The 20,374-nt window shown below is 34.0% G+C and overlaps 4 protein-coding genes across 4 annotated transcripts; 2 read left to right on the top strand and 2 right to left on the bottom strand.

Annotated features, from left to right (window-relative positions):
• Nucleotides 1-4,525: 4,525 nt before the first annotated feature.
• TRIADDRAFT_30732 (uncharacterized protein) lies at nucleotides 4,526-5,559 on the bottom strand (the record flags this gene model as incomplete). The annotated part of the gene is made up of 2 exons (XM_002116136.1): nucleotides 4,526-4,718; nucleotides 5,525-5,559. 2 exons carry the CDS (start codon nucleotides 5,557-5,559, stop codon nucleotides 4,526-4,528), a joined length of 228 nt encoding a protein of 75 aa, XP_002116172.1.
• A 485-nt stretch (nucleotides 5,560-6,044) lies between these two features.
• TRIADDRAFT_60181 (uncharacterized protein) lies at nucleotides 6,045-6,917 on the top strand (the record flags this gene model as incomplete). Its single annotated transcript, XM_002116229.1, has 1 exon — nucleotides 6,045-6,917. One exon carries the CDS (start codon nucleotides 6,045-6,047, stop codon nucleotides 6,915-6,917), a length of 873 nt encoding a protein of 290 aa, XP_002116265.1.
• Nucleotides 6,918-10,134: 3,217 nt separating this feature from the next.
• Nucleotides 10,135-13,410, top strand: TRIADDRAFT_60180 (uncharacterized protein; the record flags this gene model as incomplete). The annotated part of the gene is made up of 7 exons (XM_002116228.1): nucleotides 10,135-10,225; nucleotides 10,700-10,758; nucleotides 11,641-11,751; nucleotides 12,532-12,624; nucleotides 12,728-12,812; nucleotides 12,906-12,976; nucleotides 13,279-13,410. 7 exons carry the CDS (start codon nucleotides 10,135-10,137, stop codon nucleotides 13,408-13,410), a joined length of 642 nt encoding a protein of 213 aa, XP_002116264.1.
• A 2,099-nt stretch (nucleotides 13,411-15,509) lies between these two features.
• Nucleotides 15,510-16,736, bottom strand: TRIADDRAFT_30575 (uncharacterized protein; the record flags this gene model as incomplete). Its single annotated transcript, XM_002116135.1, has 3 exons — nucleotides 15,510-15,614; nucleotides 16,329-16,496; nucleotides 16,638-16,736. Coding segments are annotated over 3 exons (372 nt in total), but the record flags the coding sequence as incomplete, so codon positions are not given.
• Nucleotides 16,737-20,374: the final 3,638 nt, after the last annotated feature.

The raw sequence follows: 20,374 nt of genomic DNA, 5'->3' as shown, positions 1-20,374 counted from the left end.
CATATGACTCCAGCTATGCTGTATGCTCTACATGCTGTCCCATAGTACTGTCGTTGTCAATCAATTGAAATTGGTAGATTTACGTCAACCCGTGTCGTCCATCTTATCATGACTATCAAGTTGGCCGAAGATGAAATATTCTACATGGCTATTGATTGACAAAGTGAAGAGTGTTGTAATACAAAACAACTATATACACTAATACACAGAATCGCCATGCATGATATCATGATAATTTGTTAAGAAGAGAACAAGCAATGACTCACCAATAATGTTGTTTACAAATTGTGGTGTATTTTCTTCAATGGACTCTTTCCTGAACAAGGACACATTTAGAGATGTGTGTCCAGTTATAATGATTGTAATTCTACTTATTAGACGAGTCTTGTACTGTAATCGCCTTGGTTTTATGCTGTTGACAGTCTACTCTCTCGCTTGACCAATCTTATTTGCAGTATGTACAACAGTAGAGTACAACCACATCGACTGAAAAGGGCAAAGATTCACTTTGGGTATTAACTAATTGAACGTTCAACAGTTGATTTCTTCTTCAACGTTAGGCAACGAAAGGTGTTGTCGCCTATCAACGTCGACAAACACGAATGAGTGTTTTCGCTAGTAATTACCGTCGGTATTGGGTAGTAATAGCTTGCCGCTTGTTTCACACTCGCTGTACAAAGTCCAATACTCACGTCAGCGACAATGACTGTCGTACTGTATGTAGCTACTGTCGTCCTCCTGTGCGATACTACTGTGGTGTCAGCAATGCCATGACGTCGATGATTATTAACCAATGGGGTACAATGAATATTGGGGTGCGTTCACTCTCTCTGTCTACCACAATGAGCGGAATGAACTGTACAGTACTGTATGGTTGTTGTCATCAACATCTCACACGACAGTGCGTACTCTACTGACTGTACTGTACTACTGTATTACGTATCACTTTATCACGTGTCATTCACTAACGACCTGATAATGAGGTACTGTACACAACCACAATCAGAGAATAGAGTGAAAAAGAAAACAAATGTACAAACTGCCTAAGGCCCTAACCTGGCCCATAAAGTCACTGAACTTCCTATAGCCATGGTGTATTTTCGGAAACAAAAGCACCCCCCCCCCAAAAAAAACAACCCAATTTCTTTTTACCAGCAGCCGCAAAAAAAGAGAGAGCAAACGATCTTTTATTAATTAAACGTTTCTAAAAATACAGTACTCCAGTGAAACAGATACTGTACAACTGTACTGTACAAGTACTCGGAGTCTACAGTACAATGTACTGTACATTCCATATTATCATTTTTGCATTGATACAAAAATTGATCACAAAATCATGGTTTTAATATGTACGGATAGCTCTCGACTTAAGTAGTGGGTAACTTTCTACAATAACAGACTTATGTGTACAGTATAGGAAGAGTCATAACGATTAGCTTTTTAGAGCGTTTTACTAACAAGTTTTTACTATTCAAACACACCGAAGAAAACGGATCACATTTACGACATACAGCACTGTACACTATACAGTACAGTACGGTCGTACTGTACTGTACTCACTGTACTGTAGATTATCTGCATGGTCTGATGTTGTAGTCTGATGTAGGCTGATGTGCTACAAATTTGACTGGTCCGTGGCGTGACGGACGGGTCACATCTGATGTTTCACACCTGATTCGTGTAGGTAAAGAGGAAATCATTTTCCTCCTTTTCTTTATCCCTATCAATTGAATCTTATAAATTATTTAATCCATACTTCACCTTGCCATTTCAATCCAATTTTTGGTGAAGTAGTGAATCGAATATCTGGTATAGTTATGGAATCCATGATGCAGTACAAGAATTCTACTCATCACCATTACTAGCGAAGTCTAGCTTCGGACTCTACCCTGCAATACCATATTTACGGTCAAAACTACACTGTTGACAATACCGCCATTACACAGATTTACTGTATGGAAAGTTCATAGCTTCAACTATAGGTTAAACAGTAAATTAACTATGTTGATCATTCTACCATGACAGTACTATAATCTGCCTTCACAAGATCTCAATTACTGTATCACAAGGTAATCGCAGTCAATTATAATTAATTAACGAATGACTGTACCGTACTGTCCATACGCATCCATAGGTATACAGTACAGTATACTGTATGTACTGTACAGTATGTATACAATACAGTATGGTGAGTAAATGTTGAGGTCAATCCCACGATTGACCTCTACACAGTATCGTGCAGTATACTGTACGACCAGAAATGAGATGAAATACGATACTGCAGTATGAGAATAAAAATTAGGATTTCAACCAAATAATTCCTACCATTGAAGATTTTGATAAAAATGAACACTTTCTATTAATTCCAGATTTGGGCAATCACTCAAAGATTAGAAATGCACGTACAAATAGTATAAATTGATTAATTTGTGGAAAACCTTTGAACAATACTTGAGTCAACAATGCCCATGGAGGCAACAGAAAAAAATCTTGCTCTCTATAAACAGTACCTTCCAGACCCACCCGAATAAGAATACGAATACTCTATAGTACTGTACATCAAAATTGGAGATTTCATAATTTACAATCATCATAACACCAGATAAATTCTGAACCTACAGCACCCGAAAATATTGAAACGTACTTAGAGACGAAATAATAAAATGACTGATAGCATCAATTTGATTTGAAGCATCGATAGAATCGGCTGAAGTAAATAATACGAATTTAGTTATCTCTACGGCATGAGAGTTAATTAGCAAAACGTAAATTATCCTGTAGTGTTTTGTACAGTATAGTCATACTTGCATAATATCCCATATATATATATATATAGTGCAGTCAAACTTGGAGATTTTACCTTTAACAACAATGCTAAGAATGAGCATGTTCTTTTTAAATTTAGAATAGGTAAATTATAAATTACTCCTATACGCCGGGATAACAGTACGGGTACAAATGAACGAGGATATTGGTACAATAGGACACTTGATGGTATTTGAGCTCAACAGCTAAATCATACTTTTAGGACTTACATATGTTACGCTGTCATCGTTGTTAATCACCAATTATAATAAAAATGGAGTTTCGTACCTGTAACGTTTTCTGCTGATTCGCTGCGATACAAAATTTGCAGTAATGACAAAAGAGCTTACGGTAAATATTTCTTGGGCAAAATTATGACGTCTTCAATGTTATTTATATCAGCCGCAAAGATAATAAGTTTGATATTTTGAATAGCTAGAGGCTTATTGATCTTTTTCCATTTTTTAGTTCGTAGCCGTTCAATCACGCCTGTTTATTTGCTGATTACTATTAGTTGGTATTGCTAGAATAACCGCCGACAAGATTCTCCAATACATTAACAAATTTTCTTAACAACCAACTTAGCTGATTGTAATACCAATAATTTCTTTACGGTGATACAATATATTGTTATCCCCAGAGCATCACCCCGCGTATAATATAATCCAAATAAGCATTTACGGTAAAGATTTTAAAAAGAAATTTATTATTTCGAAATCAGTAAGAAATCTAGATGGACATAATTTCTTACTTTCTTTTACTGTATATTATCCTTGCCAGTAAATCTACAAAATGTAATCGGTAGAAATCAAAACTAGATTTTGATATCTGAAACAAATAAACCCATCGATTTATTGGTAATTAATCTTCACGTCGGAAAAACATCGTATTTACAGCTTCATGACAGATAATGAATGTTGTGCAAAAATGGTTATATATTATTTAAAAAATTGGGGAAGTGATTGGAAGAAGGGTCGTAAACTAATATCAATAGTCTATAATTACATGACATCTCCAAAACATCATCAATTTTGGTATCATATTTTTATCTATTTTTTATTTTGATAGCTCGATGATGTGAAAACAACTCTTCATGGTGTTGGCGTAGATAGTGGATGGATAATAAAATTTCATTAAATATCAAAACTTCACTTTCTCATAGTGTGACTACTGTGATGTATAACTTACGAGACTACAACTACTTACTAATAGTATTGGCGTGGATTAGGAATAGATAATAAAATATTATTAATTATCAAAACTTGTCTTTCTCAAAGGGTGGCAAATAACTTCTTAGACGCAGTATTATTTTGCTGATCTTTCAAACCAATTCGGTGCTGGCAACTAATGTACCAATGTTATGGTAATCCTATACTGCTTAAGAAGATAGATGGATCCATCACTTACTAATCAGAAACTAAGATAGCAATGTAAACGCCCGCGAAGCTATCATAGAAGCTAGTTACCGTTTAAATCTGTTTCATTAGTTCCCAGCTTGCTTGTGTTCATGCGGCGCTATATGGTAAATCATCAATCACATCATTGTCAACGGCCATATTCATTAACTAATCATCAGAGGTCCTCCAAAATGACAATAATTTATTCAACTTTACAACGTATACAAGTTATGCAGCAAAAATATGCTGGGCGGTACATATATGTACAGTACTGTACAGTAATAGCATTTGCGATAGATTATTTTTTTATCCGAGTGTTTATTCTACTTGGTTTCTTGCTTATCGCTCGAGGAGTAAGATAACTGCTCCATCATAGCATCAATCTTCTTCATTAACGTATCTTTGATCTCCGCTGTGACAAATACATGTTGATCATCTAAATCTTCAATAACGAATTTTTGACCAAGGGCATTGGTTTCGTCCAGGTGCAGTAAGTACTGTTTCACCGTTGGATCACTAGAGGCGGAAAGAAATCTTAAAAATAAACAAGTATACGTACAGTAGAATCCATTTTAAAAGGTATCTTCTTTTCTACAGAAGGTCTCGTAGGCTTTATCATCGATCATTCACAACATCTTATTTCCATCAAACTTGTCAATGTTGCTCAATTTATTTGATCCTTATTAATGTAACAAGCAGGGTGTGCACTAGTTTTTATAAATATTGTATTTTATAAATAAGGTCCACCATCATATAATTCAACGATACAACACAACTGTAGATAGTCATTTATCTATTGTGCAGTATCTGAGTAATCGGACTTATTATGGCTGGGCCTATTGTGCAGTATAATATTCGCTACTAACTGAATACTTTCTAATCCATACTGAATCGCATGTTGGATCATTAATTGTGAATTTGAAATGGTCAATTCTAAAGTATCAGTCCATTGTGCAGTGAGTAATTAGTGCAGGTACAGTAGTTCTTCATCCTTCAAGTTTCAACTCAAACGAGCAACACCACGAACTACTGTACTGTAGTCCCCACTCGTAATCATTCATTATACGCGTATAATTGTTCGATTTTGTAGTTATGTTTCGTAATAACTTAAGACTACATGTTATAGAATCCGTAACAAAGTCAGACATAAGGTATAAACTAGTATATCAATTTATGATGGAGAGAACTCCACTACATTACAGTAACATATATATCTTTAAAAGTTGCTAGCATAAACTGTATTTTTGTCGTTAACTACTGTATAGCTAAAATTCTTTGTTGTGCCTATTTTACGTGGAATCGATATTATAATAAAGACTTACCATTCAACCAACACTCCCTTCAAGACGTTTACCATTTGCTTGTGTTTGTGAACGGATAAATTGATTAATATTAGGAATAAACTGCGTTAAATCACAACAATTCCACTACTAGACTACAATCCGATTGAGGAGCTACAGCACAATATTTATAGTGGAGAGAAGAATTTGTGTCAGTGGACTGAATAGTCATGGACCACAAGAAATGGAAGTATTGTACAGTACAGTACTGTACAGTACCTCTAGTATTAGTCCATGTACAGTACAGTACTGTACTGTACAGCGCATTATTACCAGTAGCCAGTACCATGTTGAAGTATGCACTGTAGTACAGTATAATCGGCACACGTGCGTACAGTACTGGACATTTCTGCATTGCTTGCAAAAGCTAACGACCTGGAGCTGACAGCAGCGTTGGACATGCCCTATCAGTTTGAACAATTACAATTATTAATATCGTTTTCTAGGTATATTATCTTTTACTTGTACTATAAACCATCATAAACCTTATTAGCGCATTTAAATGGGTAAAAAAAGAAAAGAAAACTTAAAACAAGGCGACCCTGTTAAGAAGGTCAAAAGAAGCAAAGAAGATCACGCAGAGGAGCAAGATGAGAACAAGATCGTGCAAAAATGGACGAATAAGCAACGAATACTAATTTTTTCAGCTAGAGGCATCACATACGGGATACGCCATCTAATGAACGATCTCAGATGTTTAATTCCACACTCTAAGTCTGACAATAAATTAGAAAATCGTGATGAATTACGCGTCATTAATGAAATTTGTGAGCTAAAAAACTGCACAAAGTGCCTATTTTTTCAAGTTAAAAAGAAGCAAGATGCTTACCTGTGGATAAGTAATATACCTCATGGACCATCAGCTAAATTTCTTGTCGAAAATGTACACACCATGGATGAATTGAAGATGACTGGTAATTGTCTGAAAGGTTCCAGACCTATTGTATCGTTTGATAAAGGCTTTTCTACGTCGCCGCATTATTCTTTATTGCAGGAACTTTTTACTCAAGTTTTTAGTACTCCACAAAATCACCCTCGCTCCAAGCCCTTTGTCGATCACGTTTTTTCATTCTCATTATTAGACGAAAGAATTTGGTTCCGTAATTACCAAATCGTTGAAGAAGATGGCACTTTGGTGGAAATTGGCCCTAGATTTACTCTAAATTTAATTCGCATCTTTGATGGTAGCTTTGGAGGTCCAACGTTATTTGTAAATCCTAATTACAATCCTCCCAACGAATACCGAAAAATTTTACGAAAGCAGGCTGCCATGAGACATCATGTGAAAGCGAAAGCCAAGGTAACCAGTAAAGAGCGTAAGCGAAATCGCGAATTCAGCGTTGATGAGGTTGAGAATGTGTTTATGGAAGATTAGCAACAACTACAGAGTTCTTATTGCCTGGTATTACCAGGTCATGATTCATCCTTAATGTTCATATGATCACACGCATATACGATGATAAGGATCTGGATATAGAAATGTCAAGACACTCAATTGTATTGCAATTAAAAGTTAAGCGTGGATCTACTCTTCTATTGAAGGCGTGTGGCGCTGGTCTCCACCTTACAGCATGTTTTAGTAAATACTCACGGTCTTACTAGTATAACTTTACAAATACACGCATCCAAGGAAACACCAACTCTTTGTATGATTTGTATTTATTATGTGAGAAATATTTTAAATTTCCGCAATGCTCATACGTTGGAGATATTATTACGAATTACTAAATGAGGCTTAATTTCATGATTTTTCTGTCATGTAATGTACTGTAGATACTGCATTGGGATACAATACCAACGGTGAAATAGAATAGTCGCTTACTCAAATTGATTATTAATGCCAACAAAAACGATGCTATTGTCTCAGACAGTTATACAAGTATATAATAACTGCGAATTGATGTGGGTTTCTGCAATACACGGATGCAAATAGTATAATTTAATTTACTTGTTAATATATATATATATACGTTTCTCTATGTAGAGACAGAAAAATTTAAAGTATTCGATTTACTGTTTTTACTATATCGTATGCCTATATCTTCAGCCGTATTATTTTGTATCCTGTGAATGTAAATCTGCTCGCAATAAAATCAGTGGATGTTGACTTTTGGCCATATGATTAAAGTAGAACAATGGTTATGCTGTCCCTCTTGTTCAAAATATATTCTAAATTTTAAGAATTTTGGGGCATTATACCCGTACTAGCATATTCTGTTCAAGTTGAAATGTATTGAATAATTAACTTACTCGTTAGCATTAATATAATAGCTACTTTCGATGTCTATGAAATTATCATGGTAATGAAAAGCTCTTCACCTTCCAATAGTCCTCACACTTTCCTGCTAGAAGGTCCTCAGATACCTTGATAGCTTTCCTAATATTAACTAGTGGAGCCCTCGCTGGTGATACTTCACGTACCGTACTTGTACTTTTTACTTTACCTTATATTACACTACATTGCATCTCCAATACTGCACACACTTGCTAAAGCTTTGAATATTGATACGTCATACGTGTCACATTCGTGATCGATTTGGATCGGCGCAAGTACTTTGAACGATCATTTCCAAAACAAACTCAAGGTAAAATATATTAATTACAACCTGTCCGATTGCGTCTTGGCTTGATTAATATAATCGATGTGGTCTACGATTTGGCATTTTTTTTTATTATGGAGTAACAAACCGAAGGTAAATAAGACAATGTTAATAATTCTCTACCAGTGATCCATGTATATTTTCATATTCTATCATTGTTATCCAACTGTTACCATTTACATACAATAAAGAGACTTGTTGCAGACATTTAAAATTTTATAATGAACTGCCGGCAGAATCGATCAGCACATAATAATATCGTATGTTTAGAGCTCAACAAATTATGCTTCTTACTGTACGCTGACATTTAGCCGTATTTGCGTCTATTAATTGTACAGTACAGTAATGTGCAGGTTTAAATTAATGGAGTAAAATGCTTGCAATCATTTTATTCTTATTTTCATCAGGTAATACTTGAGAGAGTTTATTGGATAACATTACTCAATGATGTCATTTTTTTGGAGTTATTAATAGTACTGTATTACGTACTGTATTCATGATTCCTTTTATTTTGTTCATGTACTGTATACAGTAATATTATTATTTACTTTCTACCGTAGGTATGAAATCCTATGAATAGAATCTGTCGCTAGATACGAGTATCGTACTCATTACAGTATACGCATCTTTCGAGTGCTACCCATTCGCACTATTTTATTGCTGTAGTGAAGTCAATCTCCTGATTTGAACCAAAATGGTGCCCACCACGTATACAGTATATCTCCTATTGGTTGAGATACACCATGTAAAACCTTAAAACCTTTTTAGCATCTGTACTCGGAAGAAGTTAGCCCAAAAGTCGCCAGCAACATACACTCTGTTGAGCACTTGACTTCAAGTTTGTGTATGGAGAAGCCCATCACTGACTACCTTAGTGAGTACTTTTGTACGTTCTGGACTAATATTCCAGTTCAAAAATGGTGATATCAAATAAATCAATCAAAACATGATGTCCGAGCTCGTAGATGATGTCTAATGATGTCATACTATAGTAAGCTTTTATACGGTGGCTCACAACTTTGTGAGCCACCGTACTTTTATATCTTGCTGCTGACAGCTGACTGTTGCAAGATCAACACTACTGTACTGTACACTATTCGGGTCACACCACTACGTAGTACGTCCAAACTGTACTGTACAACTGTACAGTGTACAGTGTACAGTACGTTCCAGTATTACAGTACCATACACTACTGTACTGTACAGTACTATGTGTAGTACGGTGAACCAGAAGGGACACACAGGGTTTTACAAAGTTTGACCAACTGCACAGTGTAGTATATACAGTATAGCGGGTCTCTAGTGTACTGTACAGTACACTAGAGACTAACATGATATCCAAGATCGCAGATGATGTCTAATGATGTCATACTACGCTTTTATATTTTGCTGCTGACTGCTGCTTGATCAACACTTCACTATTCGGGTAACACCACTATGTAGTACAGTACTGTACTGTACAGTACAGTACTGTAGTACGGTGAGCCAGAAGGGACACGCAGGGTTTTACAAAGTTTGACCAACTGTACACTGTAGTTACGTAATTATATTGGAGCACCTGAAACTGCTTTTCTAAGCACTAGAATGCTGTATAATTACAAAATATAAGAAACTACTATGTACACTGAACAGTACAATGTCCAGTCAGTTGTAAAACAGTGTACTGTATGCTTGTTACTTTTCCTTTTTAATCAGTTCTACACTTGAGGAAAAAGAAAGAAAAATTGTTCTTGAACCTCTAGTGGATACCGTACTATGTATTGTACAGTACGGTATTGACCACGCGTACTGTACAGTACTGTATAATATACTGTACTACTGGCAGTACAGGACTGTGCCATAGGATTGGAGTCAGTGAAAACAGAATAACTAGTGTAAACCCTAATTCAAAAGTACAGCGTTTCCCCTCTCAATCGGTACAACCGGCCAACAGCTTTTGTCCTTTTTCCTCTTTTCCAAGCACAAAATTTGAATGCCCGATTTGTAGGTGCAATGTCTTTGTTTGAAAATTACGAACAACAATTTTCTGCTTCAGTAGCAGATATCTCCTACAAGATCAATCGTATACCCAATTTAAATGGAGGTAAGATGGTCAATTCTATGTATTATCTCACAATGTCCAATGATGATCAATCATAATAAGCATTCTACAGTCACTTGGAGCCAATATTGCTATCCACGAGAGGCTAATGAATGTCCTTGTAGGCTATTTATCCCAGAGTTTTCTTGCAGTTTTTTGCAATATCACTGAGTCAGTACAGTCTTGTAAATACTTTACTTTGATCACTTGATTGTTCAGTGATGTATGGCTAGTTTTTCCTATACAACTACGGAGAAAATTCAGCATGAATGATTATAGAGTTATGGAGCAGGCCAATTTTCAATTTTTGAATGGATACAGTACGTATTATAGTTGTAGTCACCACTATACTAGGTAGTATTACCCACAGCTTAACCTTCATGGTAGGGTGTTCTAGGAGTGGAAACGACGTTGTTTAAAATCGCTAAGACTAATATTGAATACATCAATTGATATCAATGTCTTTGTCCTTTGTAGATGAGAAAAAGGCTGTCATTCATGACTGTGAACACAGTTTAGAGGATATGAAAGAACTGGTAAGTTTCTATATTGGACATATGGCGTATTTACCAGGAATCATGGTTTCATTGACCTATCTAAAATAATCAAAATTTCTTACATCTCGTCCATACCCTGCACTCAAAGTCGTCCACGTTAAAAGAATAAGTTTTATATCTTAGTTTAATATGTATTCCTACTCTTGATATCAATGCTTGAATACGCTATTTCGTAAAATTAAATTGCATCCTTTTGGATAAGATAGATTCACTTTAGTAGAAGACTCTACTTAGGTTTACATAGCGAACGTACTCAATACAACTGTAGGCGTATACGCTAAAAAATAATCCTAATTTCATACGGTATATTCCGCTTTCATATAGACTGTACTGTACCTTGAGTTATTCTACATAACTGTTATGTGAATAGAGAGTAGCAGCGACAATGACCTAGCTTCTTCTAACCATGTATGGTGTAGCCTTGCTTCTATTCAATTACTAATGTCGCGTGCTTAGCAAAACTGGGTGTATTATTCTAACTATTCATATGATCTATGTTAAGTTTGTCATCCTGCTGTAGCACATCACCTACCGTTTACAATTATATAATTATCCATGAATTACTAAAGAATCGCTTAATAATCCATAATGGAACATTTTACATATAAATTTCTCTAGAAGTCACATACATACACCTAATTATTCAAATCAATCGCAAAATTAAACTTGATAATGACACTGAAAATAGTAAAGCAGAACTAAAAGAGTTCTAAATGATCAATCAGACACATCATCTTTAACGTTAAAACTGTCTTTTTAAGTCTTTGTTATGCTTGTACCTATCCTATCCAGCTAATTGAATTAAATTGAATATTCGAAACAAATTCTACATATCTCTTGTTATCATGAATGATTATATAGATAGAGCAAATGGATTTGGAAGTGCGTGATGCTCCTTCCACTGCTCGATCAGAATTGGCGAAAAAATGGAACAACTACAATACAGAATATAAGGATTTGGAGACCAACTTTGTAAGAGAATTTCTGCATTTTACAATCCATAACATGCTATCAACTTTTGAGCTTAGGAATCTTTCTGAATTAGGATGATAGGCTTATTATGATTCAAGGTGGAATTTTGCGCTATGCTATTTAACCCCTGTGTATATTGATATCAGAGACTTCTTTCCTCTTCTTAGAAGTCCGTGTTTATGTACTTGGTACAAATCGGACTATTGTCCTTACTGTATCTAACACTATTGATACGTTCTGTTATGCTTATAAACAGTAATGCACTCTAATACAACTGAAATAGCTTCTTGTTGACGATAGTTTGACAGAGCTACAGTATGAGATCGACGTCCGTAATCTGAATTATGCCTAAATCAATATCTTGAAAGTTAAATTGAGGGATGCTCGATTTTGTAAGCCGTTTTGTCGAGCATTTATTTGGAATTCAACCCACATCACGCGTAGAATGTTCTTTTGTTCGACTTACTCATAATTTAGAAAGTGCTCCATTTAAACTACAGCAAGATCAAAAGTACATGCTCAATAATGCTGGACATTTTACTACATCTCAAATTAATTAAATTATGTAAAATGATAGTATTATCCTATTACTAGCCATTATTTTACCTCTATTACAAAACCATTCTGCAATAGTAGTTGAAAAGATTTGGAAGCAACTATTTACTTTTATTTAACTTATGCTAAACTGCAGTCACAATCGTCGATTTATGTCCGTCTCCAGTAAAAAACTGCTTTGGTAAAATCATATTAATTATTAATTTATCTTTTTCTATTTAACAGCGGAAAGCTCGTGTTGCTTTAATGGACTCTGTTACAGCAAGAACTCGTTTGTTAGGAAGTGAAGAAGACTATAACTATACTTCAGAAGATCAAGTATGTAGTGGTATTATATTTGAAGTAATTTTATATTTATTTGATTACATCAATAGTAGATTCTTTATTGTTGATGATATTTGTGTTTTCTTTGTAACCGCAGAGAACACGCCTACTAGAGAACTCTGACAGAATAAATAAGTCCAATAACAGATTAGATGATGGATTAAGAATAGCTTTAGAAACAGGTAATCCCCTATTAATTAAAACTACCAAATACTCCATACCTGATTAGAATGATACTTTTGAAAGTAGTTAACTCTTGTAATTAAATTAATTAGAACAAGTAGGGGCTGATATAATGACTAATTTGGATAGTGATCGAGAGAAGATTAAGAGATCGCGTGATAGAGTAAGTATATTGCAGATTTCACCTTTTCTAATTTACAACATGTATCTGCATAAAATTTTCAATTACGGATCATGAGGATCTCTAAGTGATTAAATTTGCCGTTTACTAGAGGTAGATTTTATAAATTTTTGATTAGTAGCATTTAAAAATTTGTCCCTTACTATAGCTACGCGGAATAAACCAGGATCTCAGCAAGAGCAATAGGGTATTACAGAGAATGTACAGAAGGTAACTATCTAAGTACATCTTTATGTAATGAAACTCAGCTTATTTTAACTTAATCATTTTATTTATTTTTTTAGAGCGATGCAGCACAAGATTATGGTTGCAATTATCATCTTAGTTATAATAGGAATCATTATTTTAATCATTTACTTCGCTGTGACAAAAAAATAAATTACTCTGATATGATTATTGTAGATACAGCAAATTAATGGAAATTGAGGCTTTGATTAATAACCCAAAATAATTTAAAAATTGTCTAATGTATAAACTAGAATTACGTCGTATCAATTTTACGGGCATGCTTGTCAAATAGAAACAGACTATAAAGAATTTTATCTTATGTTATAGTAAAAAAGTATCATTTCCTTTTAAATAAGGTTAAAATGCTGAATCCTATCATTATTATAGTCCTAACTTTATCTCTCTACTCTACTATAACGACAGATTATACTTATTTACAGACCAGTACATAAAAGCTCCAACGTATAGTCCAAAGTATTCTAAAATATATCTAAAGTTCAAGTACTCATATTTTAGAAATGACGTAGAAAGGGTATCATGGCAATTAACAGTCGCCGTGCTACTCATTACTTGGAATAAAAGGTCAACATGATTATCGGTCATCTTCTGATAATATTATGATATGATTTCATGTAATATACTAAAAGTAATTATTCGTACAGCGAGGTACAATGATGTAAAGCGTATTAACCCACTGTTTGGTATTCAACAGTCGCAATATATATATTGACAGATTATTATTCTTTCTTTCTGTAATATATGATATTATATAAAGATATTATTGCAAATTAGATGTCGTACAACATTTTCGCTGCTGTAGGTTGGATATCAATGATCAATATATTACTTTATTAAGATCTTATCTGTAAGGCCGTGAACTGTTTGTAGCTATAATCGTCAAATAAATTTAATCAATAAATTATCTCATGAAGGATCAAACTAACCGTAGAAATCGTAATATATTATTTCATCATTGACTTGACCAATATCAACGAATCAATTTTTTTAACCAGAGATAATCCTGTGTCATAAATAGTGTGCTATAGCCATAATGCATTTTTACACACATTTACAGTTTATTTCAAAGTGAATTCATAGTCCACCGCCATATTACAATAGATTCACCATGTAATTAGCCAAGTTGTTTTCGTAACACTATAGCTTCTACATAGACAGTAAATAGCTGGATTGTTATACTGTAAGTTCTTTACAATGTAATTCAATGAAATAAATGTGACTATCCGAATTGCGAGGCTAATTTTACTTGATCATATTACAATACGTATACTAAACCATAATATTACAGATGATTCTACTGTATGAGCGTAATATTTGCTAATTAAACGTTGTAACAACTTAAACATTGATTCACCCTAGGTATTGCCTACAGGATATAAAATTAATTGCGGATAAAAAGTATTAGCTTGAGAATGAACCAATCTGTTTTAGCATACAAATTATCGGATAACTGATTTATTTCAAAATTTTTCACGAGTTATAACATAAAGAAATAGTCATGACGATAGTTTACCAATTTATTTATCAAAATATCCAGTAGTTTTGTAACAGTCTCTAATACTTTTACAATATAGTAAACTTCAAGGCTATACAGAGCTATCACTATTTTTAAATATAGTCAAGCAACGTGCGGTCAGCATTTCATCATAGTTACAATTTGAAAAGTTTACTGCTTGAATAATTATTATGCTGGCCGAAAAAGATTTGAACATTGCCAACGATACTTAGTTTAAAGGTCAAATTGACCAATTTTTTATCATAAAGTACAGTAGTATTGAACATCGATGTTCTACTTGTAACAATTAACAAATCGACCAAGACAGTATAAAAATTATTATTGTACTAAGCAGATCGTTTTAATATTTTATTTGCTACTGGATATAGGTTATTTAATGTTTCCTCATTCGTTTATAAAATTTTACCAACCGTATAATACAAAATATATGATTTTTCAAATACGGCATTATAGAAAAGTTGTTAATGTCCTTCCGAGAGGTTTAGTATCAAAATATTTACAAATTGATAACATGAATGATGACATTCAAATCAAAATGGACGCAAAATTGCAGGCAAGCTGTCTAATGGATGTCAGGATATCTAATAAACTGATGATTAACTATAATTTTTATTCAATTTCCATTTTTAGGAATCACTTTCAACTGAATCATCTCTTTCAGTGCCAGCTGCTTCTGTGGATCCGAATCTTTCGCATCTCTTCTTACGCCTATGAGTTATAAATGGAGATAAACATGTAAAATAAACAATAGACCTACTTCCAGTATGCAAAAGAAATTTCTTTACTTTCGCCGTAAACTGACCTGCAAGGTTTACACCATTTTGCAGTATTTTCAATACCATATCTAGCCCTACATTTCTTTGTGGTATTTCCATCTAAAATTTAGTATTGATAAAGAGTGGCCTCTTAGGTAATATCACTTTCATTTAAGATGCTTTATTCTAAGTTGCAAAATTATTTTAGTGATTACTTTTACAGTCCATCTCTTGCATTTACGTAGAAAATATATATTTAGCTGACTAACTGTATAACTTATCGCGGTTATTTTGCCAGTGCTTACTTACTATAAACCGTATCAGCTATAAAGGCATGAACTAACATTGATAATGGTATAATTATTAACACTTGATGTTTTTTACTCGTAATAATAGCGTTATTTTCATACGGAAAGTTTAATTATGTCTGATCATGTGGCAAATTAATTATATTTAAATTGTTTCGAGAAAAGTAATGGAGTAACGGTATACATTCAACTGGAATTTTATAATAATTGCTAACAATTTTATCCTTTATTGTCCGAATAAGCTCATGTTTATTAATAATCGCTCCGTATTTTATTACTCCGCTACATTACTGGGTCTAGAGTATATAGAGCATGAAAGATTCCGAATGTTGCGACCGATTCTATAACAATGTTATGATACGACTAACCATCAGTCATCACGTCTAAATATGAGTACTGTACGTCTTTATTCTAAATCCTACAAGTTCGTAGTTGAACAAGCCCATTTGCAGGTAGGTTAACTATTGCAATCATCTTTACAATCAATTAGTATTAAAGTACTGTATTACAGTACCTGAGTCAGCTTGCATCTTATCCTTTCTCTTCTTCTTCTTTCGACTGCGACGAGCATAATTATCTCGTGCACTCCAATTAGGATATTTTTTCATATGTGATGTTCGTTCTTCATGAGCTAAATCGTAATATTTTTGTTGCTCTTCTTTATCCAAGGAATGCCACTATCAAATTATAGACATACATAATCTAGTTAAGACGCCGATAACTTTCACAATACTACTAACGTTATATTTGAGTATAATCTTGAACTAATTGTAAAGGCACAATATAATGCTTATATTACAATCAACGATAGTACGAACCTGCTCTCCAAGTTTTTTATTAATGGCAGCACTTTCTTTTAGACCGGACTCATTAGCAATAGCCGGCCTCATTTCTTTCATAAATAGCATGAAAGCGTTTAATGGCTTTTTAATATGAGGCTTCTTATTCTCATCTCTTCTAGCATCTAATTGAAGCGCGTAATGAAACTCAGCTTAGTTGAGCATCGTTAATAATTATTACTACAAGTAATACATACACCAACTACGACTATATAACAAAATCTTTCATTACTTGGTGACAAGTTGGCCATGTTATGTGATATCCCATTCCCATTCATACATTCGCCTACATTGAGAGAACTAATTCCATAGGAGTAAATTAATATTAAACCTCCTTTAAAGCAAGTATTTTAGTCACATAAGAATACGTATTTAAGAGACAGCATATATTTACTTATTAATAGATGCTTGAAAATTAGCTGGATTTAATTGCCCATCGTTATTTAAAGCCACAATTGGACCTTGACTAAGAGGCGAGTGAAAAGGACCACGTAAATAACTAGGATGAGTAGTATCAGGTGATAAACCGGTGTGATGAAATGGCGGCGAAACTGATCCTCGATAACTAGGGTAGTAACTAGGAATAGATGTCGGGCTTGGTTGTAAAGGATGACTGTAAAATAGCGGTGCGATATTGCATGGTATGAGCATAGTATTATGATTTTAAAACTAAAGCAACAGTGAAATCTAATTAATTTACAGGATATGTTGTCCAAAGTAGCTGTTGTTCCTCGCAAAGTCCATAGGGGACATTAATTCACCAGGTGTATGACCAGTTTTGGGGCTTCTCATATCATATGGCCCAGGCGGAGTGCTAAGAGAAGGTATAACTCCATCCCGACCCATCAAACCGTCGGTATAGGGTTGATGAAATCGAAACAAATGATTCATTGGACTATTACAATTCTGTATAAGAATAAAATTAAAATTAAGTTGTAGCAAGTTTGTATATTAATTAATTAAACTGTTTACTAAAAACTCACGAGATTATTACTGTCATGGCGATTAGAGTTTACTTCAAGTTCGTTAATGCAGTCGTTTGCAAGATCACTAATTTCAACGGAGGAATGATCGAAGATTTGAGATTCCAGATATTCTATGAAATACATAGCCATTTAAAAGGTGAAGTTATAGTTAGTTATGCTATTCAAAAAAATGACAGTATTCTCGCAACAAAGGATATATCATATCTACTCTTCCTGTGAGAAGTATTATACTAATAATATAACAGTTAAATATGAAAAATGCACATACTGGAACAGTCAACAAATGATACCATGATTAGTAATGCATTACAGTACTTAGTTACTGAAATGTTTACCGTTAAATCTATAAAATGCGGTGTATTTTTAATTCAGTTATAACCTAAGGAAATACTGTAATTTGAGTGATAGCACGCATACAGAATTATCTATCTATTTTACTACACATTACTCATTCTAGGTGATCGTAAGTAAATCTGCTCTCTCTCAGTGGCAATGACAAATTCGAATCGGCAGTATATATAAAATGTGCGTCTTGCTTGTGAAAAAATTATAAATAATCGATTATGTGTACTGAAGCTGATTTAAAAGGTTACAAAAATAAAAGCAGTCCTTTGCTGTAGTAGAAATCATAAACAAGTGCGTTTAATATTTCTGCAATAATAATTACGATAGCTCAATTAAATCGCGGTGGTTACTTCAGCATTATTCAGGAAGTGTTAATAAAAATAATACAGAGCTTAATTAAGTAGATATCCGAGATTGTACAATGGTAAGAGCAATTACTGATTACAATTATAGGCAATAAACGCTAGTAGAAATCATGACAGCAAAACTTTAATCAAAGGTAAGGAGAACGAAAGTATACCTCAAGCAAAAACAATGCCTGCAGTTGTAAAATCATTTTTATCTATTGCAGGCGCTGAGAATAATAATAGTCCCTGTACTCGAACAGGCCTGATCTTAAATTTGATTCTACAGTTAGTAAATTAAGTTAGAGTATGTCTGGGCGCGAATAGGCGGAACATATAGAAAATAGACGATCCAATTTTAGCTAAAAACGTAACGAAATACTGTACGTGAAGAGATGCGCATAGAATGGTTACAGAACTTATAGTACTGTTTATCGATATGACAAAAGTTGGTATCAATCCCAAGATTCTACTTTCCTCCACTTCGACTTCACTGATTTTTAATGAACTTCTACACTCTAAATAAATGGAATTCTATGTTTACTAAATCAGGAGTCGCGAGTGATCAATAGTAAAACGAATAGAACCTAATAAAGCAACAAGTGGTAAATTCGCCGGTCGATTGAAAGAGTATCAGTACAAATCAATCGATAACTTAAGTTCAGGGTTTACCGTAAACATGACTGAAAAAAAAGTCGAGTAAGGATGCCGTTATAGTTATGATGATGCATACCGTATTTAACCTAATAGCCTCACTAATTAATCAGTTCATTATCGAGTATCTAGATCAATCAAGACAAGTATTGACAGAAATTTTTTCTCTACAGTAGGACGGGTAGAAAAGAAAATTTGAGTAATCATCGTTGCAGCAGCTTGTCTTGACGGTAAATAAAATAGTCAGAAGTTGATTTAGTCTAGACGTTGCGCATACGAGTATATTATAACAACTTGATGGTCACAGAGCGTAATTGATTTCGATTTATGATTTCTTCCAATACACTTAGTGGATACAAAGTTTGATTACTTGATTGGATGCTTGACACAAATTCTATCGCACTTATCGTAAAGTTATCGAGAAGCTATCCTCTTTTAACAGTATTACATTCCCTATAGACTATAAAATTGTGGTACTTATCCTTCCCTTTTACTATCCCTGCCCTTGTACCGTATGATCTTAGGGAGTGTACAAACATAAAAATAAGAGACCAAGACTGATACGTGCACATCCACGCGAACAGAAGAGATTGTACGTCTACAAAACATATCAAACACGAAGAAAAATATGCAAAGCCTGTTTTTACCTGGTTGCATATATTTGGATCTTTTCCTAGGCAGTAATTTCTATTCAAAAAAAAGAATCATAACATGATATATTTTAGTTAATTCTCACGATCGCCTAAGATAGCATCTGTCCACACTATTGAGAACACCACAGGTGAGAATTGTACTTTTATCAAATACTCCATAAAAGATTGCACGAGTGATAAGTAAGTCTATTAAAATCTCTTCGATAGGAGAAAGTGTCTGATTAACGTGTATGGTGAAAAGGTAGCAACTCTGAAAAATTGACTATCGCTAGAAATAACAGCTCGATTTTAACGTCAGGAAACCATCATAAATGTATATATAATTTGAAAAAAAAAATTCTGGAATAGTTTCTACTTACAGTTAAAAAAAGCTAACAAGAGGGAAAGTTACCTGTGTTATGGACATACATTTTGTATACGTGCAGATAAAGAGTATCTTTTGATGGTGTAATAAAATACTCGGCAATAATTTACATTATGTGATCTTGGATAATGTATAATTATCATGACGGGCGACAACGTTCGAGCGAATGCATTCTAATTGATATCATTCTACTGCACCATTATCCTGTGTTATACTGTACTAAGAGAAACTTAGCGCATCTTGTCGAAGTTAAGTAAAAACCGACGATTAAAATACCGCGTTTAGCGACTATAAATACTAAAGATGTCATCACTTCGAGTAAAGTGATCCACTGTGTAGCAGGACATTGCGTTGTTGTACTATCCTTATC

Source organism: Trichoplax adhaerens, genomic scaffold (assembly GCF_000150275.1).
Source record: "Trichoplax adhaerens TRIADscaffold_14 genomic scaffold, whole genome shotgun sequence".
Classification (NCBI taxonomy): domain Eukaryota; kingdom Metazoa; phylum Placozoa; class Uniplacotomia; order Trichoplacea; family Trichoplacidae; genus Trichoplax; species Trichoplax adhaerens.
The sequence above is the reverse complement of the archived record's forward strand: the minus strand, read 5'-3'. Positions and strand labels throughout refer to the sequence as shown.